Genomic DNA, 26,993 nt, shown 5'->3' on the forward strand with positions numbered 1-26,993 from the left:
CCAAATATTTTTAAATGCATTTTGAAATTGTGTATAAGAAATCCTGAATGGAAAAGGATGATTATGAAAATGCACTAGGAGGTGATGGACCTCCTCAAGATGGATGGAAATGCATAACGATTTGTATTTTCTTTAGTCTAATTTTTAGAATTGTGCTTAAAAAATGCTAAACATTTCGATGGAAGCTACTGGCTCTGTGATGCTTTCGAATCATTGTTCTGTTTGAGTGGACCAAAAAAGCAACTGGTTCAACCAATGTCATGAGTTTGGAACGAGACTATCTGTTTGATCAAGCACTTGAAGATGGCGGGAGTGTTTAGGAAACCTGTTTGAAAGTCATTATTTTATGTATTTCCATTTGATTCCACTCTGGTCGCAGAAATTGCACACTTTAATAACCATGTTTTGTTTTTTTCCATCTCATCTTAGATGTGAAAAACCTAGAGAACTTCCACCTGGTGGAGAGTGTCCAAGAACAGGTCAATGCCACATTGCTGGACTACGTCATGTGCAACTACCCCCAGCAAATGGACAAGTTCGGCCAGCTGCTGCTGCGGTTGCCAGAGATCCGGGCCATCAGCCTGCAGGCGGAGGAGTATCTGTACTACAAACACCTGAATGGTGACGTGCCCTGTAACAATCTACTTATAGAGATGTTGCACGCCAAACGTGCCTGAGGACCAGTGGTGACGTGGCCGCAACCCTTCCGTTTCAACACATTGTACGCACTGCTCCTAGCACCACCTCAGTCCAGCGTCATCACCAGACAAAGCCTTTGAACAATGAATCGTGCATACGTGAGATGCACGCTGACTGCGTGGGCTTGCGGTGCGCCGGACAGTTCGTGCTGGCTCTTTGGTTTGGATGTAAGAGAGGGGACGGTAAACCCTAAATGTAAAGGTTTGGCTCAAAGGGCAGATACATTTCTGATTAAGAAAGTAACCAAACCAATAGTGTTATAATGACCTCTAGGCCACTGATTTGTCATAGTATCGTCGTACCATGACTATCAGTCATTATTCGTTCTGTGTGCAGCTGACCTTGTGATTGACAGGTCCAATTTACACTCAGACTTAAATTGGAGGGTTTAAGATTACCGGATTGGGCTCTCTTACAAGACTTATACTGGTTTGCCAACACTGACCCAGTCTTTCCATTTGGGCCTGGCCCCCCCTCTGTTTTAAGGCACAAAACTGGGCTAGAGCCAGATTCGTAATGGACAACCAGCCGGTGCCCGCTTCTGTGCCACACACAAAGACTTTATTCCAAACCCTCACCAAAACATTAAGTACTTCAGTTGTTAAAATTGGCAGCCATTTCTTCTTCTTTGTCATTCTGAGGCTATGTATCACCAACATCTTCCTTCCAAAAGTAAAAAAGAAAAAGATCGGTTTCCTCTTGACATTTTCATTCATAAGCGCAGAATTTTGCTTTTTTATTTTATTGTAAAATGTTTGCAGATTTTTGCCGACTTAAGGGAGAAAGTACATGGGTTTCACGAACACAATACAGTCTCAGAGGCAGAATGAAGGAATACTGCCTCAGTCAAAACAAGACCAAAGCCTGCAGAGAACAAAACGAAGAAAAAACTAAAAAGAGAGAAAGAATCAAACTTAACTATCAGTATTAATAATTTGATGTCACAGTCATGTGAGTCTTGCCTTATTTCATTTCCATGCTAGCTAACCGTGCTGATGTGAATTACGATATGTAAAATAAAAACGTACATATATATATAAAGTATTAATGTTATACAATTGAAAAGAAATAAGAGGTGTTTACATGTGTGTGGTCATGTGGGAGGTAACTGTGATGCATTCAACTGCAAAGCAATGATTTCATATAAAAACAAGGAAACAAGAAAAATGTTCAGAAAAGAATATATTCCTCTTGTTTGCTTTGTTTGGTGTGTACAGTTTTCATATTTCTTGACCAGTACTTAATTATGTCGTGAGACACTAAATCAGAGAGGAATCTCACTGAATACTGAGTTTCAAAATGTTCTTTTTTTTTTGTATTGTGCAGGCTAATTTCTGTGGACTTCTTTCAATGTAGAATACCTGTTTTTACATTCTATGTTTTAAATGTACATCACTGGTTAAGCTTAATTTATTGTTTTGATTTCATCCATGTGTTTAAGCACAGTGGAGTGGGGTCACGACTAACTGTATTTGTTTACTGTAGAACATTTTTAAAAATGCAGATACGAGATGCAGTTAAGGAGGTAAACGGTGATCGTAGTGATTCACATTAAACGGCCATCAGTCCTGCCACTGTAAAATATCAAGAGCTGTATTGAATTGATCTGGTGCATCTTTTCTATCGTAAGATTTCAATGAATGTGTTCATTATAACCGTCTGTGTTCTATACCAAAGACAGCGTCTGTCCTTCACCTGTACTTACCTGTTTGCATTACAATGCATGGATGAGAGCTTTGAGACTTGGGGACTGCCATTGTTTTTCCTGAATGGTTAAACTGACTGTATATTATACACAGTAATTGGTGTTAAAGTCAACATGATTCAGAATTGACCCCACTTTATACACGTTGCTGGTCAAAGTGTGCACGATTTATCAGTACATGTTATTCTAAAGAAAATTTTTAATCTTCATAACCTTTCAAAATTGAATCATTACATCAAATGGCCATCTCTGGAACAACTTTCTTTTTGGCTGATCTTATCTAGGCTAGAAAATATTCTTAATGTAAATTGTTCGGGTTCAATACAAGTTAAGCTCAATCAACAGCATTTGTGGCATAATGTTGATGTAATTTTGACTCGTCCCTAAAAGGCAAAATTACACATTACAATGTGGCACTTACAATGGAAGTGAATGAGGCCAATCCGTTTAAAAATGTTAAATTGCTCACTATTTCAAAAGTATAGACACAAGACTGCAATGTTAATGGAATAAAGGTTACAACACTAACAGGAAACAAATTAAATTAAAAAAAATAAAAAAATAATATATATATTGGAATATGTGGAGATGCTCGAATGTGAATTTGACCTTCACTTTACGTCCTGGTCAAAAAGGTGTTTCAAGATATCTACAACCTACTACAAACTTGCATTCAAGCCCACTTTTATCCTACCCAAGACTTTGAAAAGTTTTTCTTGTTTAATTTTTTACCACTTGGAAATAAGTTTTATTATGGAAGTAAAATGGGTTGACAATTCTGTTTAATGTTGGCTTTAAAGGTCAATTTGTTATAATATTAAAGCAGAGCCTTTAAAGTATCACAACATGGCTATTTTCGACCACAAATCACAGTAAAAAAGAGTGCTTGGGTAACTGCTGTTGCATACCTGAAGCTAAACATTATAAGAGTGTTGATTTACAGACCCTTTCAAGACTTTATAGTAAAAATGTTCATCATGGTGACTTAACATCCCAAATGGGTTTATTTGTACCTTGAAACGATGTGAAATCAACAAGCACATTTTTGACATGTTACAAACCTGCTCCCAGATCAATGTAAAATGATTCTTTCACACTATAATGGTGTAAAAAGTATTTTGTACAAGCTCAAATCTGCTTTAATCATTGCTGCATGGCATCTAAATGAAGGACTCTTACACCGGCCCATTTGTACATAAGGCCACAAACTTCTTTATCTATTCCAAGGCAATTGATTTGTACTTTTCCTCTGTCTTTGCTTCGTTTTGTGATTCTCTACTGTATTGTATGTGATCAGACCGACAATCTTTATGAATCCAGTGCCCTCTCATTCCCCACCACTAAACTTCTGCAGCTCCCTTGGATTTCTGCTTACCTGCCTAAACGTTTGGATTCAGATTCTCATATTTTGTGCGCTGAAAGCCAGAGTCAGACCCGCAATCTCTGATGTCACCTCTTGCCATAAAGAGTTTCCATACAAGCTCTTGGAATCTTTCCATCATATTTTAATAAACGACTATTAAGCCAACAGGCGTCTTGTCAATTCCATCTCTTGCAATGATATAGAATAATCCATAAATAGTCAATCAGTAAACAGCAGGTATCTAACATTATCACAATAATATTAACATGAAAAGATTATTCCAGCTACATTTTAAAACGCATACCTGATGCTGCTACACCTTCGATCAGATATAAAATACCAGTGTAGTCCATAAAGAAAGTCAATTTATTTTTGTATACAATCATTTATGCATAAGCCTTAATTTATTCAAGTGTGTCCAAACTTTATTTGATAGTGAATTATAAAGAAAGACTAAACAGAATTTAGAACAATCAGACTATTACAGTCTAAAGCATTCTTTAATCGGTAACACTTTAGAGGAAATATCTATTTATTAACATTATTAAATGCATTAGGAACTGTATCAAGATCTAACAATGTACAATATTTTAGACAGCATTTATTAAACTTGTTTAATGTTAATTTATAAAAACACAACTGTTCATTGCTAGTTCATGTTAATTCATAATGCATTAACTAATGTTAATGTAATGTATTAAAAAAATGGTTTACGTTTTAGCTTTAACATTAACCAAGATTAATAAGTGCTGTTAAAGTCTTGTTTATTGTTAGTTCATCTTCACTTTGCCCAACACAAGACAAAAAAAAAAAAAATTCAGTGAAGATATATGTCAGTGCATGTTATTCCAAAGAAAAATGTTTGTCTTTGTAGCCTTTTAAAATGATATTATTACATCTAATTATTTATTACGCCTTTAAAACGACTTTCAGCTGATTTTATCTAGGTTAGAAAATACTTTTAAAGGAATATTCTGGGTTCAATACAAGTTAACTCAATCCACAGCATTTGTGGTATGATGTTAATTACCAATTAAATAAATTTGGACTTTTCCCTCGTTTTCTTTTAACTCTTTCCCCGCCAGCGTTTTTAAAAAAGTTGCCAGCCACCGCCAGGGTTTTTGACGATTTTCGCTACACTTTAATGGCCCGCAGAATATTTTCTGCCATGAATATATGAAGATGCTATATATCAGAATAAAGATCTGAGCCTCTGCTTTTAGGCAAAAAAAAAAAACGATTTTATTTTATCTTCATTTGTTCTTTTTTTATTGCCACTTGAACAGAGGTAGGTTTTGTCAAAAACAACATTTCGGACAAAAAGCTGAGAAAAAGGCATTTTTATCAAACAAGTGCTTTAGTATTAGTATGGTGTTCCACTTCACGTTTGAGACGATCGCAGTCTGTTTCTTTGATCAAAGAGTTGCGTACTCTTTCAAAACTTGCGCGTGGGTCTTCCTTACCGTATACCACCTAAAACACGGATACCCGGAAAATTCTGTGTTTAGCGGGGAAGCGTTTTTTCATAAAACCCGGAAAATTCCGTGTTTGGCGGGAAAAGAGTTAAAAGAAATTGAGGTTCCAGTGAAGCTCTTACAATGGAAGTGAATGAGGGCCAATCCGTAAACGTTAATATACTCACTGTTTCAAAAGTATAACCACAAGATGTAAACAATATGTGTTAACATGATTTTAGCGTGATCAAATCACTTATTAACCTTTTCTGTGTAAAGTTATATAATTGCCATGATGGCGTTACAGCGTAAACCCTAAAATGACTGTAAAAAATACAAATTAAACAAGCTCAAATAATACACAAGTTTTAACAGGAGAATTAATGTTAGTGCTTTTATAAAATGATAAGCTTCACAAGTCTGCCTTTAAACCCTCCAAAAATTGGCCCCCATTCACTTCCACTGTAAGTACCTCACTGGAACCACAATTATTGCTTTTTTTTTTTTTAAGAAAAAGGAGGGACAGGTTGAAATGATTCAACATTATGCCAAAAAACTTATGTTCAAATGAACATTAATCAAGATTAATAACTGCTGTTAAAGTACTGTTCATATTTAGTTAATGTTAACAAATACAACCTTATTCTAAAGTGTTACCCTTTAATTCTTTAAATTATTCATGCTTAAACTTAAAAAAAAAGGAGCATTTAACGTCAGACATTCAAAAAACAGTATAAGAGTAGTTTTTCAAAACATTCTACATGTGATGGAATCTGGTCTCAGAGATAAATTACAAATGTACACAAACAATATATTGAAACATATAAGAAATTGTTTACACTGAGGTCAATAACAGACAAACTAACTTCACTTTGGCAAACACGAGACGAGAAGAACACGAGAAGTTTCAATGAAGATACATGTCACCATTTTGCTGTGGAGGTGAATGGCGAGATATCAGCTCAACTTCTGTGGGCACGTTCAGATTGCATTCATTTGGCACGCAGCCTTTAGGTTTCGTTAAATGCACCTGAAAGAAAAGACATTTGTTTTATGTATCATTGCCACAGGCAAAAGTTAAACTTATGCCCTCCGAAATTGATTGTGGGGTCTTTCTCATTTCTGTTTACACATAGGTACAGTAAGTAGAGGTGTGTTCTAAACAATTTCTAAATGTCCACAAACTTAAATATACAAAGACAATTTTCAAATGTAACAGAGAATATCAACTCTAGAGTTTACTCAGAATGGTGCCAAAAACAAAAAGTATCCATTGAGCGGCAGCTCTGCGAATAGAAACGCCTTGTTGATGTGACAGTTCGACGGAGAATGGCCAGACTGGTTCTAGCTGACAAAAAGATAACCACTCTGTACAACTGTAGTGAGCAGAATAGCATCTCAGAATGCACAACATATTGAACCTTGAGGTGGATGGGCTACAACAGCAGAAGACCACATCTGGCACTTTTGGACCATAGTGTTCCTATTAAAGTTATCAGTGTGTAGATGACATTATGAAACTTTAACTCACTCACACAGAAAAAAATAAATGTATTTCCACAATACATCGTACACTCCAGCAATATTGATTGATCTGTACTGAAATATTTGCAGAGGCACACAGAAACAGCTCTTTGAACAGTTCACATCGAAAATAGTCAGAGAGTCGTCCATTTGGGCTTTACTGGGCCAGAAATCTGAACCAACACAACCACAAGATTAACTGAAGCCCTTCATTTTCAGATCTGCACTGCTGAGAGTCAGAGTGAGAACAGACTGCATGGCAGCAACACACGTGTATGATGCTAATTCATTCAGACAACTGTATTATATCCAATACAGTAGTCATTCAAAGACAACCAGAGATTAAGATTTTATATATTCCTGGGTCTGATAATTATTCTCACAGGGTGATGAGCGAGTGCAGTTCATAGGTCAGGGTTCACACAGATTTGTAATGGTGAAATTTAAGCACTTTATAAGCATTTTCAAGGTAACTTAATCATCTCAAGCACCTCTTTAAATATGATCCAGTTTTAAATGTTACTTGACAAAATACAATTATCAAAAAGCATCCTCTGTGATTTAAAACACTGCTCAATCTATAAAAATGAAAGTTTCAAGAATTCCTTTAAACCCACAGACAGCTAACACTAAAATCCTTAATATGATTAAACCAAAGTCGTGCATTAAAGGGTTAGTCAACCCAAAAATGAAAATGATCCCATAACTGACTCAACCTCAAGCCATCCTAGGCGTATGACTTTCTTCTTTCAGCCAAACACAATTGGAGTTACATTAAAAAATATCCTGGCTCTTCCAAGTTTTATAATGGGAGTGAATGGTGCCTTAGATGCTGAAGCCCAAAAAAGCAAATCCATCCATCAAAAAAGTAATCCACACGGCTCCAGGGGGTTAATAATAATTATATGTAAAATTGTATGTAAATACAATTTCAATTCAAATAATTGTATACATTGCACCACTGCCACACAATTGGCTGATTAGATAATCAATAACTAGATGTACAGGTGTACCTAATAAAGTGGCTGGTGAGTGCATTTTCTCTAAATTCCTTAATAAAAAAGTTGTAAGATATGAACCAAAGCAATCAGCACCGAGGTGAATCACAACATCACAAACTTTGTTTTGAGGTAAAAAAGTATTTGAAAATCAGAAAAAAGACAAAGATACAAGTCTGTGTACTTACCGACTATCATGAGGGCACAAACTACAATCCCATGAAGCATTACGAATTACATATGAAAAAATAAAAAATCAGATGGGAATATATAAAACTATTGTTAATAGGTTGTTGATTATAAGTATAGAAACAATAAATGTTTTTCGTTCATTGCAAAATATTCCGATATGTACATACACTCACCTAAAGGACTATTAGGAACACCTGTTCAATTTCTCATTAACGCAATTATCTAATCAACCAATCACATGGCAGTTGCTTCAATGCATTTAGGGGTGTGGTCCTGGTCAAGACAATCTCCTGAACTCCAAACTGAATGTCAGAATGGGAAAGAAAGGTGATTTAAGCCATTTTGAGCCTGGCATGGATGTTGGTGCCAGACGGGCCGGTCTGAGTATTTCACAATCTGCTCAGTTACTGGGATTTTCATGCACAACCATTTCTAGGGTTTACAAAGAATGGTGTGAAAAGGGAAAAACATCCAGTATGCGGCAGTCCTGTGGGCGAAAATGCCTTGTTGATGCTAGAGGTCAGAGGAGAATGGGCCGACTGATTCAAGCTGATAGAAGAGCAACTTTGCCTGAAATAACCACTCGTTACAACCAAGGTATGCAGCAAAGCATTTGTGAAGCCACAACACGCACAACCTTGAGGCGGATGGGCTACAACAGCAGAAGACCCCACCGGGTACCACTCATCTCCTCTACAAATAGGAAAAAGAGGCTACAATTTGCACGAGCTCAACAAAATTGGACAGTTGAAGACTGGAAAAATGTTGCCTGGTCTGATGAGTCTCGATTTCTGTTGAGACATTCAGATGGTAGAGTCAGAATTTGGCGTAAACAGAATGAGAACATGGATCCATCATGCCTTGTTACCACTGTGCAGGCTGGTGGTGGTGGTGTAATGGTGTGGGGGATGTTTTCTTGGCACACTTTAGGCCCCTTAGTGCCAATTGGGCATCGTTTAAATGCCACGGCCTACCTGAGCATTGTTTCTGACCATGTCCATCCCTTTATGGCCACCATGTACCCATCCTCTGATGGCTACTTCCAGCAGGATAATGCACCATGTCACAAAGCTTGAATCATTTCAAATTGGTTTCTTGAACATGACAATGAGTTCACTGTACTAAAATGGCCCCCACAGTCACCAGATCTCAACCCAATAGAGCATCTTTGGGATGTGGTGGAACGAGAGCTTTGTGCCCTGGATGTGCATCCCACAAATCTCCATCAACTGCAAGATGCTATCCTATCAATATGGGCCAACATTTCTAAAGAATGCTTTCAGCACCTTGTTGAATCAATGCCACGTAGAATTAAGGCAGTTCTGAAGGCGAAAGGGGGTCAAACACAGTATTAGTATGGTGTTCCTAATAATCCTTTAGGTGAGTGTATATATTAGTAGTTTAAGAGTGAAGGGAGAGCGACTCGATTGCGTCATTCAGAGTGCCTCGTGGGAGTGGCCGGTCGTTCCAAGGCAGGCTTTGTGGGTTTTGTTGACCGCGGTTCTCTGATTGGTTGATCTTTCTCAGCAGTACCATGGGTAATGTAGTTGTTTAGTCTGGTCTTATTGTTAGGTGTTGTTTAGGGTAAGGATGTCTGTTTTGTTCACCTCTTTCATTTATCTTTTAGGACACAATTGATTAGGTTTAGGTTAGAATTTTAGTTTGGGGAGTATGTTTAACTTATTAAATCATCCATGTAATATTCACCTTAAAAACCTTGTCTGATTACAACATCATTTCATTCAATTTGGCACCCCCACTGGACATTTCACTGGGAAACTGCAGCCAAACGTGCAATGAAGCACATCGTTTAGTTTGCAAAATATTGCAATTGTCATGTAAATTTAATGAGATCAGGCTGAAATAATAATATTTTAAAAATACGTATAACTCAAGTAATATACTTAAAAGTAAATAACTTCAGTTAAAGTCAGTAAATGTAATCTGATTACAATAATTAAAAAAGAGTGTAAAATGTAATTACATTAACTAATTAATTTGTAATGATTTTACATTGTATATTTTTTATCTTAATTTATATATGATTAACTTTAATTCACTTTCTCATTTGTATACTATATCGTCCCTGTGACTTGTACCAAAAATTGAAGGCCTAAAAATAATAAACCTCCATAGACAGATATTCTACCATCAAGAAACTTTTAGCTCAGCTTAAAATACTGCTCCAAGCCCTTGACCCAAACTTTCAAACAACCGAAATGTAAGAATTAATAGGTGCATATTAAATAGGACCACTTGGATTGTTATGCTAAACCTCACCTCAACATGCAAAACAAATGTGGTCGGTTTGAAACGGAACACACTGAAGGTCACAGTCCTTTCATTTAAATGCATGTATTATACATAAGATTATGTATAAAAAAGAAGATCCACAAAAGCACTAATGTGTATTTTCTATCCTTATTAGTCATGAGGAAAAAGAAAGAGTAAGAATGAGATTTAAAAAAAAAAAACTCTTTAAGCACCTGGACCTCGCTCTCAGCATTTCATTAATTACACAGACAATGGCAACAACTTCAGAGGCAGATTTTTCAATTTCACAGAAAAACAGGCAGGCAGACAGACAGGGAGAAAGAGAGAGTGGGAGAGCAGAAGAGAAATAGAGGGGGAAAGAGATAGATGGAGGGAGATAGAGAGAGAGACGCACATGTATTCAGACTCTCCATGCTATACCAGCACTTGAATTCAACGGACCTCCAATAAAAAAAGACTCAAGGATACGTCCGATTGAAAATCCTCACAAATAACCACTTCAGAAATCCATTTAGAGCCAGTGCTAGAACATCTAATTCAAACATATTGTCCTGTTAAAATGCTCGTGCTAGTTCCTCTAAAACTCCTTTTCTCCCGCTGCTGTTTGCCTGGCCTCTTTGTAAAAGCAATTAAATGTCCACATTCTGAAGCACAAAGACATAATTACACAGGATCAGAAATGCAGCCCAAACAGAAGGTCAGACATGAAAAATGACCTCTTATTGTCAAATATGATAGGCCGCTTTGCCAAGAGTAATTTGTAACAATAACTCTGCACACAGTTTGTTGGAACAGCCAATGGAACACATCCAAGTTACTAAAATATCCTCTGTGAGAGATGAGAGTTCTATAGAGACAAAGAGTTTCTAAAGGTCTTGCTATTTTATCATTTCCATTGAAAGAAAACAGATTTTCTCATTTCACAATACTTAAAGGAATAGCAATGGTATTTTACATAATTGATATGATTTGATAAGTGATAATGATTTGTCATGGATAAGATTGCATAATGTGTTGTTACACACCTAAATAAGATTCAAGTAAATTGCTTACATTTCAGTCTGTCCCTTACAAAAAGCTATTGAATGACTTTAGAAGACTTGAAATAAAATGCACAAGCTATATGGACTGCTTTATGGTGATTTATTGTCCTTTTTGGAGCCCTTGGTCACTGAATGATTTTGTTGAGAAAGAGCAAGGTGAAACATCTGTGTTCCGTACAAGAAAACAGGGCTCTACAGTGCGAGAATTTGCAAGTAAAAAACGTATTTGGCCGCACCGATGCGAGTGACATCTAAAACCTGAATTATAAACTTATATAGTAAGCTACTATTGGGATAAAAACTCCCTAATGAATACAACATTAAATAGAAAATAGTTATTTTTGCATTATAACTGCTGTTTTCTCACTCTAAAATACCAGAGACAGCGCTCGTGCAGGCGCATTCTCTCTATCTCCCTTTCTTTCTCCGGCTCACGCAGAAACCAAAAATGAGTGAAGCAGCATAGGCAGATTTACCACATATAGATAATTTAAGCAGAGGTTCTTGCTTGATTTTACTCTGTCAAAATGACAGACAGCATTTGAATTATCCATCAATATTTTACAATTTGCTAAATGACGGATGTCTTAAAAAGGCGCAAGGGTCAAAGACGGTGGTCTAGTACATGTTTAGATAGAAGAACAATTGCAAAACAGCATATACAAATGCAAAAACAGGCATCTTTAATGAAGAATGTAAGGTATAATGGCATGAAAAATATGTGAAGCCTTTGGATCTACCTGCATTTATGTTGAAAATTTGTCTTGAAATCTGGTTTAATTTTCGTTTTAGTTACAACAATGAACAAACACAATCTGTTTGCAATAATATCACACAAATTATTGTATTGTTCTTGTACATATTGAATACATTATTCAAACATTTACAGTGTCGGTTGGAAATAGTAAGTGGGGCACTAGGTTAATGATGTCAAAAAAGCTAAACAGAGTAAGGAGTTCTCAAACCTGGTATCGAATAAATTCAACGAGATTGGAGGTGTGGGTTAGAGGTACTTTGACTTATAAAAAGCACTCAAACATTTTGAGTTTGAAATTCACAAGAAGCATCTGCTGACGTGGACTTACAATCAAGAATTGCTGCTTTGTATAAAGCTGGAAAGGGTTACAAATTTATCCCAAGGAGCCTAGATATTCATCTGTCCACAGTTAGACAAACTGTCTATAAATGGAGATGAATCAGTACTGTGGCTACTCTACCTACAAGTGGCCGTCCTGCCAAGGTGATTCAAAGGGCAGACTGCAGAATGCTCAGTTAGGTAAAAAGAACCCTAGAGATTTGAATGAATCATTGGAACTGGTTAACATCTCTGTTCATTGGTCTACTATACAGAAAATATTAAACAGTCAGGACACCATGAAGGAAGCAGCTGCTTTCCAACAAAAACATTGCTGCACGCCTGGAGTTTGCCAAAGACCACCTTGACACTCCACTACTGGGAAAAATGTATGTGGACTACGTATGGTGTAAAAAGGGCACCGCATGCCAACATAAATACATCATCTACACGGTGAAGTACGGTTGAGGGAACATCAAGATTGTAATCTCAGTAGAAGTTGGATGACGCAGCAGGACAATTACCCTAAACATTGAAGGAAATCCACTTCAGAATGGCTTAAAAAAAAAAAAAAGGTGTCTAATGTCATTTGTCATGTATCAAGTATACTGTATCCTTTGTTTCTGAAGTATTTAGTAATTCTCAATGCCTGCTTGTGCACATGTATGTTGTGACACATAAACAGATAACTTCCTTTAAAAAAAAAAAAAAAAAAGACCTCTGACCGAGCCCCTAATTTTTTTTTTTTTTTTTTACATTGAGCCCTGGAAAGTCATACAGGTTTTGTACTATTCCTTAAACACTAAAATAACTATTTACCTCTATATAATCCATATGAGAGAACATAATGACTCATACTCGAGTTCTGACTTTTTATGGCCTTGTCACGGACTCGGATGCATTTTATTTAACTTTAATTTTACTTGACTAGGACTCAAGCCTTTTGGACTTGGGATTTTTTTTTTCAGAGTCCGGCCGTATCCATGGCATTTGTGATGCAATGAAAAAAAAAATTATAACTAGGGCTGTCAATCGATTCACATTTTTTATCGAATTAATTACATGTTTTCCAGATTAATTAATAGCGATTAATCACATATACAAATATTTGCTGAGAAAGTCCCTCATATAACAATAATTCAATATATAATGATGAAATAATTATACATAGTTATCTTTTATATATATATATATATATATATATACATATATATATATATATATATATATAATAAAAATACTAAATATTCAGATAATTAAAATGCATTACATTCTTGTAGCAGAAGAGTATATCATTGATAAGACAATACAAAAAGCGGCTTTAGAATACAATGTATTGTTTACTACCATATTATTGATCATAAGTCAATCATTGGCATACAGTTCACAACAATCCATTTCACAACTGAATTTGTCAATCAGTTCCAGATTTATTATGAGGGCTTGTTTAAGGACCCGTCAATGTACAGCTGCGTTAGACATAATTGTGTAGCGTCTCGTGTGCGTTGCATCATAAACATGACATTTTTAGGTCACTGTGTCAAGTTAAATATCAGTTTAATCTCTTAGAATCACATATTGAGATCCCTTAGTTCGGATTTGCCCTCCATCAAGTGTTTTGAACACAAGAACGTAATGCATGTTTGTGGTGTTCTGCTGCTCAAGGTTGTTTTTCTTCACTATATAAACTGCGCATTGCCACGCAGCTGAAATTTCACTTACTGCCCTCTGGAGTAAACAGGTGGTACTACAAGCTTGCATTTCTCAGGAATCTTCCATATTACGGTCCGGGGGTATAGCGATTAATGGCATTAATTTTTTTAACGCGTTATTTTTAGTCAAATTAATCGCACTGAATTAACGCGTTAAATCGACAGCCCTAATTATAACGTAACATAGGGAAGCCATGCATCCTCTTTTCCCCAGACATGACATGGAAATTGTACAACACAGTCCGTCACATATTTGTAGCGCAAACTCCTCTAAAGCTGGCACTTGTGTTTCAATGGTAAAAAAGTTCAAAAATGAGGAACACAAGTGAGGGGAGAAGCCTCTTTTCACCTATTATCCATATTACATATAATGTGAAAAATTGGTTTTGGAAGAATTTGATGAGAAATATTTGATTTACTGTGGAAATCTCTACCTTGATTTCAGACTTTGGTAGCTTTACAAACCTTAGCATAGTTTGTGACATTATTCTGATCCTCTGGTTGATCAACATGATCCCACGGAAAGTCGGCATGTTGTTTCCGAGAGTTCCAGTACCCTACGATCTCCCTTCACACATTTTTGCATCAGCTTAAACCTTCCCTTGTGGCGTGACAGCAGGCTCTTTATGTCAGCAGTGTGGGAGACCCGGGTTGGGATCCCGCACTGAAACCAGGACGTAGTCACGCTTGCATAGTAAGTGACAAGCACAATCCAGAGGTTGCGTTTTCCCCCCAACATTACACTTTTACTCCACTGATGGTTAGGTTTATGGTTTGGCTTAGGGGTTAATTTTATAAAATATACATTCCTCTGAACTGTATTGCATCCTGTACAGCTTTTGGCCCCCTCCGTCGACATTTCACCCTGAAAATGGAGCTCACACGTGTTCATCCGCCCAACAACACTTACCGCTTTTGCTACTTTTCTTTAAGCTTTTAGCTAAAGAAAAATCAACCAACTGTTTCCGATTTCATTGCGAGAAAAGTCTGGTCTTTGTTTCAAAGGAGAAAAATTTGAGAAGCGGAAGGCTCAATTCTCCATTATCTCTCCATTTAATCTCATTGCTGTCCAGAAGAAACAAATGAGATATTAAAGAGATCTCTTTTGTGATTTTCCTGATATTTTAAATTAAAGACATCATTTCATGACTTACTTTGGACTGAATTAAGTTTTCAGGCCAGTGAGTTTGGGTAATATGGAAAATGCCCACCAATTTAAGAAGCCTACTTTATGTTACAATTTTTTTCTAAACAGGCTTTGTTGCAAAGAAACGGACTAGTTTCAACCAAAATACCGGTAGCACTTTACAAAAAGGTTCCATTCTATAACATTAGTTAATACAATAGGTATTATGATCAAACAATGAACCATACAGTATATTATTTACAGCATTTATTAATCTTTGGTAATGTTAGCTAATAAAAAAAAATTGTTCATTGTAAGTTCATGTAAATTCATAGTGCATTAACTAATGTACACAACTTTTGTGTGTAACATATACAACTTTTGATTTTAAAAATGTATTAGTATATGTTGAAATTAACATTAACCAAGATTAATAAATGCTGAAAAAGTATTGTTCATTGTTATTTAATGTTAACTAATAGAACCATATTTTAAAGTGTTACCAAAATTCCTCTGAAAAGAGGATTTCCAATAATTTATATCATTGCGGTATTATTACAAATCCTGCAACCTATAATAATTTTATAAGCAGTACAGTTAAGCACTACTGGTTGGCACAGCCAGAATCCATGTGTGCCAGCTTCTAACTGAAGCATCGTTAATGAGATCTGAATCCCCTAAAATGCTTAACAGTGTGTCTATGGATCCAATCATAATACTGCTTAAATTACATGCTAACAAATGTATGCACTTATGCTGAAACCAGATAACTTACAACATCCCATGACCACTGTATCCTGGACCGAACCAAATCCCAAAGTCTTAAAGCTGAAATATTTGGCATATTCTTTAAACATTAATACTTATTAAGTTAAAATTATAAAGCTAGACAAAAATGTACTATGTTCATTCTGAATTCAATATGTGAAGATTGGGGAATGAGTGAGTTATGTGGATTCCCATGTTATCAAATAAATAAAGACACAAACACAAAAACTCACACACAAATATGTTCTGTTTCAAAGGTCTTCCTGGATTCACCCCTTTTAATGAGGGGAGTGTGTATCCAAGGTCAGTTCCTGATTGTGCCTTCTCCAATGGGGTGCAAGATTCAATGGTTAAGTGTTTCTTTGTGATCTGACAATAGGAAGTGTCAGAATTTTTAATACATCTGCTTGGAAATGTCAACCCAAGGTCATCTGAGTCTGCGACAGGGTGACAGTCTTGAGCAGACAAACATGAATATAATATATGTTATAACATATTATATATATATATAATATTATAACAAAATCCAAAACAAGGCATGAAATCCTTGCAATCTGCAACACAATGTGTATGAAGATGCTAAAGTGTAATTGTGACAAAATACATAGAAACACAACTACACAAATGTAGCTGTCGTAGTCATTAATAACAGCCTGTACTCACACAACACAGCCTACCCAACAAACAAAAACAACACACACAGGAAATGCTGATATTTGCATGCTGTACTTTGCAGTCTGTAAGAGTCTTGCTCTCTGGTGAGGCTGTTCAACCTTGAATTGTGACTCACTGATGGAGCACTCAGGAAATATCAGAGATTGGGGAGTTTCACATTGTGGTAGAACCAAATCACAATAAGGCAACTGCTGCTGAGCACACGTATACATGTCAAAGCTCCAGCTCTGGAATCTGCAGGTCACTCGGACATGGCCAGCAAATTGTGAAGTAGTGGTTTCTCAAAAAGTATATACTTGGAAGACATTGCTCATAATAATACTCCTTTCTTGAGCCATCACCAGGCCCAGATTTGTTCGCATGTAGTGTGCATTTTCTGCGGAATGGATGCAAACTTGGTAAAATGTGCTAAACAGAGCTGAGAGTACTAGACTTCTGTTAGTAGTGGAACACATAATCAAATTACCCAAAATATGAAGTAAATGAGCACGCAATGGGCCAAAACACAAGCAGGTATGTCCCAGTTACAACAAATTATTGTGTAAATGGTTCATAAAGCCATTCTAACTTTAATTCTCTCATTTATAAAAGTTTTCGTATTTTTTAAATGTTATTTGGGACTAAAAAAATGTACACCTGCTAATAACCACATGTAAATCATAAAAGTCCTTGAATGTTTTGTTCTCTTTCAGACAATCTGTGGTAACTACATTTTGACAGAAGTTGAATTACATGAAATAATTTAACTAATGAAAAAAATTAAAACTAAGAATTGAATGAGTGAAGGTCACCTTATAACTGACATACTGTATATCAGTAAAAAGTTTAGGCTACTTAACTGAATTACACATTTCTTTGATAGTTCCGTTATTTCTTCAAAGTATAGTTATTATTCCCAACACTGCTTTATACGTCTCTTTTTTTTTTTCTGCAGAAGTGCTTGGCATGGGGTAAATACATTAGTTTGTGGGAAGACACAGAATAAATAAAAATAATTATAAATATCATCTAACGTGACTGGATCGATGCCCACATTCATTTTATATTGCTCTAGAATTTATGTTTCACTAATTCAGACTAGGCCTAAATGAATCGCATTCAGTTGGTAATGTATGGGCTATGTTAAACCTATAAGTAAATTAAGCTATTGTTACCATCAGGATTTCCGTGAGAAGGTTCATCAATGATGCTGGTGATGCGTTTAAATTACACACTGTCTGTGTGAACTGGAACATTCTTTTTACACTCAAGCTTCACTAGCAAGCCTGATATGGAAGTATATTACTGACAAATGTCTGGAACTAGAAGCACACTGAATTGAAAAATGCATTGATTTAACAATGCTTGCATTTTTGCATCATTATTTTTCAATAGGTAATATTCTGTTATATTTCGCTTTGCAAGATTGCCTCTAAAATTTCAGTGGTTTAAATTTGTTTAGAAATTTAACAGTGGTGAAGCATAGTAGCAGAAGTGAGGATTCTGCATCAGCCCTAATACTGTTGAAATTCCAACCAAATTTTAACCACTGAAATTTAAGCGGCGAATTTATATATAATGGATCTGATATTACCTGACGAATAATAAAATAAAATGAAATAAACAATAAATTAAAAAAAATAATAATATTTTGGAACTGAACATTGGACATAATAACATTTTGTGTGAAATTGAAATATTCACAGCTTAAATATCAAAATATATGAAATTGCATCCCTAGGGGGACTGGGTAGCTCAGCGAGTATTGATGCTGACTGCCACCCCTGGAGTCGTGAGTTTGAATCCAGGGTGTGCTGAGTGATTCCAGCCAGGTCTCCTAAGCATCCAAACTGGCCCGGTTGCTAGGGAGGGTATTAGTGTTACCTCGTGGTCACAATTAATGGTTCTTGCTCTCAATGGGGCGCGTGGTAAATTGTGCGTGGATCGTGGAAAGTAGAATGAGCCTCCACATGCGGAGTCTCCACGGTGTCATGTACAGCGAGCCATGCGATAAGATGCGAAAATTGAAGATGCCACCATGAGGACCTACTAAGTAGTGGGAATTGGGCATTCCAAATTGGGAATTTTAAAAATTAATGAAAAAAAAAGAAAAAGAAAAATGCATCCCAAAAAAGCCAACCACTGTTAATGCAATGCATTTATTTATCATTTAGTGCAATCCGGCATGCTTTAAATTTTTCAAAGACATTTGTCATTAAAATACTTCCATAGCCTGTGCCTTCCTTATATTGGGTTTTCATGGGCGTGGATTATTATAATTGTGAATGAGCATGCACGTGCACACTATTTACATATGTTTGCTATCCATTAACATACACACCATTAACAATAAAAAATCTAGGGTGTTCGTGGCAAATCTGAATCAGGCAGAAATCTTTGGAAAGGTCCATTTTATGTGCAAATTACTCCCAAAATACACATTTACAAAAGTTTAATGAATTAGGCCCCAGGGGCATAATTCAAGACAGGACCTGCATTCACTAAACTCTCTAGAAAGCTCTGCAGATTTCCAGAGTTTTTGAACATCTGTTAAGTTTTTAACTCCAAAACTTGACAAAACAAAGCTGAAATTTTACAACATTTGCTGGAGGTTTAAGAGATTCAGAAGCAAGCAAAAACAGGACATTAGTCTCTGTTGATTGTTCTCCTTCACGTTTGGTGAAGATAGAGCATTGAAGATCCTCTGGCTGTCTGCCTCTCTTTTTCTGAAAAACAGCTGTTCATACACAGCAGATAGTTGATTGCAAATCAGCAGTTATTTAGTCTGCCAGTCGATCCTTGGAGACTGTTCAGTTTCCATACAGCATTGGTTCCCTGGCAGCAGCTACTTGATATCAGACAGCCTGTGTATGCCAAACGAACATGACACGCTCAGAAAGAGGGCCACATAAGAGGGTCAGAGCCCTGGACCATCAAAGAGAGCATGGAGGGTGCTGCAGGGGAGACTCTGCTGAACATCTGTTTCAGTATGCATCACAGAAGAGGGCTGGTTTTTGTCACCTGCAGAGAGAACCAGGCAAAGACCATCAAGCTGTCATTGACCTGAAGCAAGATTGTCGGTGCTTGCCGCCACTGTTAGCGTATGTGAGCGTGAGTATGTGACCGGTGTTCAAGAAAGGATAAATTGTATCTGCTCAACATCATAGAGCTGACGGAATTCTGATTGACATTGTGCAAGTTGTGATATGTGTATTTGAACTGGCTGTAGATGATGTGCAGATGTTTTAAATTTGGTGTGAAGAACCTCTCCTGAGAACTGTTTACCTAATTCTTCAGCTTTTTATATTCTTGGGGGGCTGATGTCATTTTATTGTTAGCAAAAGTGGAAAGATGACAGGAAATGATGGGTTGTGAACAGGATTGGGACATGAACAGTAATACAAGTGAACCTATGTCTCCCATAAAAGCATCACTTCTACCAGCTGAAACCAGGACATAATTACAATGTTTACAGAATTGTCGGGACACTGGGACACACCTCTTCAAAACGGGGCATCTGGTCACCCTACTATCACCCAAAGCAATGAGAAAACAATCTCTCATACAACATTTAGTCATGAACTAAAGACTTGTTGCCCCGATTTAAGACTTTTTAAGACCTTTTTAAGATCCGCGGAAACCCTGATATATTTAGACTTCCTTTCAGAGAATGTATCTTGATTATAATTAGATTTTGTCTTTACTGTACTGGCAAAAGAATGAACAAGGGAACAAATACACTTATATTCAAAATTCACTTATTTTCAAGATGCATTCTCTTAAAGCATGTCTAAATATCTTATATGTTGCTTCTCAAGTAAATGTATCATATATATATCAGTCAATACTATAAAATAAAATGATCTATCTATTATACACAACATGAGTGTGTGCTATTTATTTGTATGATTATTAAAGTATCAAGTTGCTAACTTAATGGTAGAGGAGCTATTTGTTAGGATACACTGATGTATCGGCTGCCAATATTTATCGGGCAATTATTGACCAAATTAAACCCACCAGCACATTGATAATAAGCATGAAAAAAACTGATATGAAAAAACTTCTTGGTTACTGATGTAACCTCTGTTCCAATACATTCCCTGTCTGTCACTCACACAACATTATGTCAATGTAGTGACACTAGGTGTTCCTATAGGAAACGCTGCAGGCGCTGAACTGTGTCACGAGGCACGGAAGAGTGGACAAGGGCAAGCTGATGCGTGTCTCGCAGTGAGCGCCCAACTACACCGCGACCTTCCAGCGAGTTAGGTAAGGCGTCTCCTTAGTCCCGTTAAGGGGGAAGGAGGCACTTACCCAAGTAGGCCACCACCGGTGCCTTTCTTAATTTGCTGTTAGGTAATCTCCCGCCAAGAACTTTCTAGAATAGCGCTGAGAAGTGTTCTTCCCTCTCCAGGAAAGAGAACACTACAGAGACCATATCCTGCCAGAGGGAGGTTAACGTGTGGAGCATACGTCACATGGACTTACCAACGGGGATGTATACAAATGGAATGATACCACAGATGGACTCTATCTACAGAGAGGGTACGCACCACAGTGGCCGAGACAGAGAAATCTCTGACTAGGGGAAACACAGGTTTTACCTAAGGGGGAAACCGAACAGTGAAAACTCATCATATGGGATTACCAAGGGGGAATAGCCATGCATGGAGCACTGAGCCCGAGCACACAGGCACACCTGAAAAGGGGAATACCATGAGTACCTTGCCTGGTGGCGTTACTCCTCCGCCGAGTTCGTCGTCGAAAAGTGCTAAATAATTAAAGAGGCATTCGGAGTTCACCTGTATGGGGAACAAAAGAGCACACATTATCATCTTTGAAAAAAGGGGAAAGGCGCAATGCAAGCTGTACACCCAACCAGCCACCCAGTCTACCTGCTGTTACTGCATAACACGCGGGTCGAAACCGGGTCTATGCATAGGATATATAACCTTGCAAAGGTATTGGGTGTAGCCAAACCCACAGCTCTGCATATGTCTGCTAGAAAGGCCCCCCTTGCCAGTGCCCAGGAGGATGCAACACCTCTAGTGGAGTGCGCCTGGACTCCCAAGGGGCACGGCAAGTCCTGAAACTCGTATGCAAGGAAAATGGCATCCACAATCCAATGGGCTAATCTCTGCTTGGAAACAGCCAGAGCATCCTCAAGGCAAGCAATACCACTAGCAACTTCAAGCAGTTGATGTGCCATTGGAGTCCGGCCCCATCCAGAGCCCAGACACTGCCTGCCCATTGCACACAGCACCCCAGCCAGAGTTAGAGGTGTCCTTCATGACCATGACGCAACTTGAGACCTGCTCTAGGGGAACACCTGTCCGTAGAAATGAAAGGGGCCATGCCAACCTCAGGACTCATGTCTGTAGCCAGTGCTGAAGCAGTCTCATATGAATCAACCTGAAGCCCGAGTGAAGCACAAGGTCCCTGTGCGCACACAATAGATCTCGCCGTATAGCTAGGATAAGCCAGCTGTCGAGATAATTGAGAATGCGTATGCCCTTCTCCCTGAGAGGGGCCAGGGCAGCCTCTGCGACCTTGGTAAAGATGTGAGGAGACAGGGACAGACCAAAGGGGAGGACCTTGTACTGGTATGCTCATCCCTCAAAGGCAAAATGAAGAAAGGGTCTGTGTCGAGGAAGGATCGATACGTGAAAGTAAGCGTCCTTCAGATTGATGGCCACGAACCAATCCTGATGACATACCGATGCCAGGATGTACATCCAGAACAGAACCTGTGTAAGGACTTGTTCAGGACACGCAGGTCCAAGATCGGGTGCGTCCCTCCCCCTCTCTTGGGCAAGATAAAATAAGGGCTCTAGAAGTCCTTGCGCAACTCAGCTACAGGCACGGGCTACAGAAGCACATCCCTGCACCATAGTGGAGAGGATGTCACTGATCTGGGGGGGGCGTCTGGCGAACTGGATCACGTAGCCAAGGCAAATCGTTCTGATGAGCCACGCGAGGGGCTGGAGAGTGCTAACCAGGCCTCCGGCCTCCAGCCTCCACAACAGCGGCACCAGGGGGACGACTGGACTTACCGTGCCGGGCAGGGTGGTTTGCGGCAAGGCAGAGCAGGCGCCCCGCCTGGAAGACAGCCCACGGGGGACGTGCTGCTCCGCAAGACCGCAACAGTGGCTGGTGACTGGGGCGGGCGAGCGGCCCCAGAGACCAGCACATTTACCTGTTTGCCGGCTGTCTCTTCACAGAGAATGACGGAACGGGAGGTACTCGCATTCGCCTGATTGACCGGAAAGACATCCAGCACCTGCCCATTGAGAAAGCGCTGGGCCAGGGAATGAGGTAACTGCTCTTTTAGAAGCCCAGAGGGCACTCGGCAATGTAATACTCACCACACGCTGGCCATGGGGCGATGGAGGGGCGATATAATATCCATTAATGCTGCATGATTGATTGAATCAAAATTGAAATTGCAATATGGACTTGTGCAATTACTAAACTTTAAAAGGCTGCGTTTTAAACTGACAGAAGTGCAAAAAAAAATGTAAGCATCAAATAAACTTTTTTCTATCTTTTTTACTTATATGTAACTTTCAATGTGGCTCCATTGAAAAAGTTGTCAGGTGTCATGTCAGATCCAGTGTTCAATGGAAATTATTTATTGTTAGAACAGTGAAAAGGATTTTGTACCTCTTTGTACATTTTTAAAGCATAATTCCATAGTAAATCACTGATCTGATGACAAAATAATGTAAGTTGCAAAATATCAGTATCTCTACTGTCCTGTGGTTTTTTTGTAAAAATCAGTATCGTCTCAAAATTTTCATATCACTAGATCCCTACTATTTGTCTATGTAGAGTGTTTCAAATCAAATACATATTTGGTCAGCACTGAAAACACATGGGGAGATCAGAAACATAAAACTGTCTTTGATATACACGTCAGATTAAAATTTGGTGTTCATGAATAATGAATGCATGTAGTGGGGGAGCATCTTCAATGAGCCGAGAGAGAAGTGGTGCCCACTCATCAAGGGTCTGGCACAAGCCTCTATGACTTCACTCAGAGACCACCACCAGGCCCTGTGAGCCATTTCACTCAGCTAACCAACCGCACCACTATATGGGTGCACAGGCAACATTTGTCTAATCTGTTTCTATTGAAGACTTCTAAGTTGGGCATGTGATTTTTTTACGCAATTTATTTTAACATAAACGTTTTATTTCACAAATGTTTAGGAGGTAAATGATGACTAACAGGTCTTGTTCGGTTTATATAAACTGATAGCATTTCTAAAGCATTAATTCTTATTCAGATTTAATATTTGTAAATATGTACTGACTGACTTAACTAGTACTATTACACACATGATACACTGTTGCCCTGTACTGCACATCTTATGCCATTATCTCAAACCCCTGACCTGCATTTCAGTGTAAACAGGAAAATAATTTCAGCATGGACGGAAGCATTTGTTTTTTCTTTTTCTTTGTCCCAGCAGTGTGTTGCCAAGAACTTCACACAGTGCTAACAGATCAATTTTGCAAATAGACAAAACCAATAATTGAGAAAACATCTGAGCTGTTGACAGTCCTTGCCAAGCTTTAAGCAAATCCACAATGTCCTCTTTTTATTTTATTTTTTGCAACAATTGAAAAGATCCAGTTTTTCATTATTTCTGCAGCAACTGCTGTGACCTTGAATGAACGCTATCTGTAGTCGGTGACCGGCAGTGCCAGGTTTAAAATACTTCTGCATCCCGAATTGCTGGAAAAAAGATTAAACATTTTGAGATTCCACTTAAAATATTGAGAATCAAGATAAACACTGCGATGAAAAGGTAATGACAAATGTTTTCAGAGCAGAAAAATCATTAGAATTTATTGCAATCGTATTTTGTGGATGCATCAACAATGATATTGATATTCATTGATAATGATGAACCTTGATATTGGTTCATGGAAATGTGGTATCCAATATAATGTAAAAAAAAAATATATATATATTGTTTTTATCAACTGTGGGACAAATCAAATGGAGCAATCTGGGGTTAAGTGTCTTGCTCAAGGGCACAATGGTGATAGGGGAAGGCCATGATGCCATGCTTAAGAACTGCCCGTTTGCTCAAATATTTGTTTAGAAGAGTAGATGACTAGAAGAGACAATTTACATATGCATAAGTGGTTCTTAACTGGTTTTGCCTCAGGACCCACATTTGTATTGGACATTAAAGTGTCAATTTAACACAGAACCAAATTTCATTAGTGTACAAAAGTAAACAAAAAGTTATTAAAATCAAAAACTGAACTTTATTAAGTGGTGTATTATTGGTTTCTAAATTGTTTTCTAAAAAACTTTGATCATTTTGTGCCTTCAGCAGCCAATAATTCCTGTCACAAAACCATGTTAATTCTCAGAATAATGGGACAACCCGCCCCTCCCGCTCGTCATCTTCTCCCCGCCTCTTAGGGTCATCCTTCAGCCAGGCTCACAATGGGAGTGTGCTAGAGAAAGGGGAGGTGCAAATTTATGAGCCTCGTTAAGCAGATGATGAGGCACAATTGAATTGGATGGAGCCTCGTCAACACTGCCATTAAAACACAGAGTGCACCTCTCCTCAAGGAGCCGGCATCTATCTCCTTGTGTGCACACCCTGGCATCCTCGCTTGCTCAGGAATAGAGCAGGGAGGGTCCGCCACGTCTTAGACCATACCTTTGGACACTCCCCATCCACCATAACGGCCCAGCGAGGACGGCAGAATCCCATTTACTTTGAACACCATTACCCATGGATACGTTATTTTCCCCATTTTTTTAATTTTCTGTAAATTATTTTTTTTAAACGCCTCTCCGAGGCCTGATGACACACCCACTGTGTCTGTCTCTTGCTTACCCCACCACACCATATTTAATGTAGTCTGTTCCTTTCCCTTAGATAGTTTTCACATTTTTTGCGGATGAGAGCTTGCCACGCAACCTGTTCATGTTGTAATCTCCCTAATTTGGCTAGATAGCTAGTACCAAGTGAAACATGAATTTGTGCCAAAATACTGTCGTTTGATTTGGACGCGCAGCCTTTGACATCAACAGCAAAAGATATGGGAAGCATTGTCTCCTCATTTTTAAAAGTTTAAAAGATATTTACTTTGCTATCACAACTATATAATCTATGGATTCTATGGTTCTTTTATTTTTTGCATTTAGCAAAAATATCTGACAATAAAAGAAAATCGCTTTTATGCAAGACTTGAAATCATCTGAATAGTCTCTGCTTTTGAAGTCAAAATGTAAACAGTCACATAACACTTGCACACATTGGATAAGCCGGTAAAAATGGTGATAAAGGTGGATACATACATACATACATACATACATACATACATACATACATACATACATACATATATATATATATATAAGAACAGTGAGCCCTGCAACAGATGACATGGGCGCCACTGTATTGAACCTAGTCTATCCATCCACCCACCACCCAGAAAGAGCTTGTATTCAGAGTCTCTGCAAAACACATGCTATAGTGAACTAATTAGCAGTAAACAGAAGGACAATTTTAGGTCAAGACTGGTCATCAAATTGCTATAAATATACTTCATATATATACAGCTCTAGAAAAAATGTAAAGACCACAGCAAAATTATAATTATTCTCAAAATTATTCTCTATAGGTATGTGTTTGAGTAAAATGAAAATTTTAGTATTATTCTATAAAGTACTGACAAAATTTCTCTCAAATTCAAAATACAAATATTGTCATTTAGAGCATTTATTTAGAGAAAATGACAACTGGTCAAAATAATTAAAAAGATGCAATGATTTCAGACCTCGAATAATGCAAAGAAAACAAGTTCATATTCATTTTTAAACAACACAATACTAATGATTAGGAAGGATGCAAATTCATTCGAAAACTTGCTTCCTTCTACTCTGACAATGTTCCCCAACTCTGAGGATTGGTTTTTCCAGCAGGACAATGCTCCATGCCACACAGCCAGGTCAATCAAGTTGTGGATGGAGGACCACCGGATCAAGACCCTGTCATGGCCAACCCAATCTCCTGATCTCCATTGAAAACTTCTGGACTGTGATCAAGAGGAAGATGGATGACCACAAGCCATCATACAAAGCCGAGCTGCTTGAATTTTTGCGCCACGAGTGGCATAATGTCACCCAACAGCAATGTGAAATATCTTTTATTTTGAATTTGAGAGAAATGTTGTCAGTACTTAATAGAATAAAACAAAAATGTTCATTTTACTCAAACACATACCTATAGAGAATAATTTTGAGAATAATGATAATTTTGCAGTGTTCTTTTATTAAGTATATTTATAGCAATTGGATGACCGGTCTTGACCTAAAAAGTTTCCTTCTGTTTACTAATAATTAGTTCACTATAGCATGTGTTTTGCAG

The 26,993-nt window shown here is 37.8% G+C and overlaps 2 protein-coding genes across 10 annotated transcripts in view; one reads left to right on the forward strand and one right to left on the reverse strand.

Moving 5' to 3' along the window:
• LOC127641071 (nuclear receptor subfamily 5 group A member 2) overlaps nucleotides 1–3,926 on the forward strand; it is a 60,830-nt gene extending 56,904 nt beyond the window's left edge. For both annotated transcript variants that reach the window (XM_052123834.1, XM_052123835.1), the window contains exon 7: nucleotides 430–3,926. In XM_052123834.1, the coding sequence (XP_051979794.1) occupies nucleotides 430–677 (248 nt within the window). In that variant the 3' untranslated portion in view covers nucleotides 678–3,926. The remainder of the gene's footprint in view (nucleotides 1–429) is intronic.
• The window catches only part of LOC127641069 (adhesion G-protein coupled receptor D2), a 306,626-nt gene that overhangs the window by 188,883 nt on the left and 90,750 nt on the right, over nucleotides 1–26,993 (reverse strand). The window contains exon 25 of one of the 8 annotated variants that reach the window (XM_052123828.1): nucleotides 4,331–6,251. The exons of 6 other annotated variants lie outside the window; for them this stretch is intronic. In XM_052123828.1, the coding sequence (XP_051979788.1) occupies nucleotides 6,129–6,251 (123 nt within the window). In that variant the 3' untranslated portion in view covers nucleotides 4,331–6,128. Of the gene's footprint in view, nucleotides 1–4,330; nucleotides 6,252–19,084; nucleotides 19,609–26,993 lie in introns of those variants that run through there. One more of the 8 variants, XM_052123832.1, reaches the window with a different exon arrangement.

Source organism: Xyrauchen texanus, chromosome 50, assembly GCF_025860055.1.
Source record: "Xyrauchen texanus isolate HMW12.3.18 chromosome 50, RBS_HiC_50CHRs, whole genome shotgun sequence".
In the NCBI taxonomy this organism is placed as follows: domain Eukaryota; kingdom Metazoa; phylum Chordata; class Actinopteri; order Cypriniformes; family Catostomidae; genus Xyrauchen; species Xyrauchen texanus.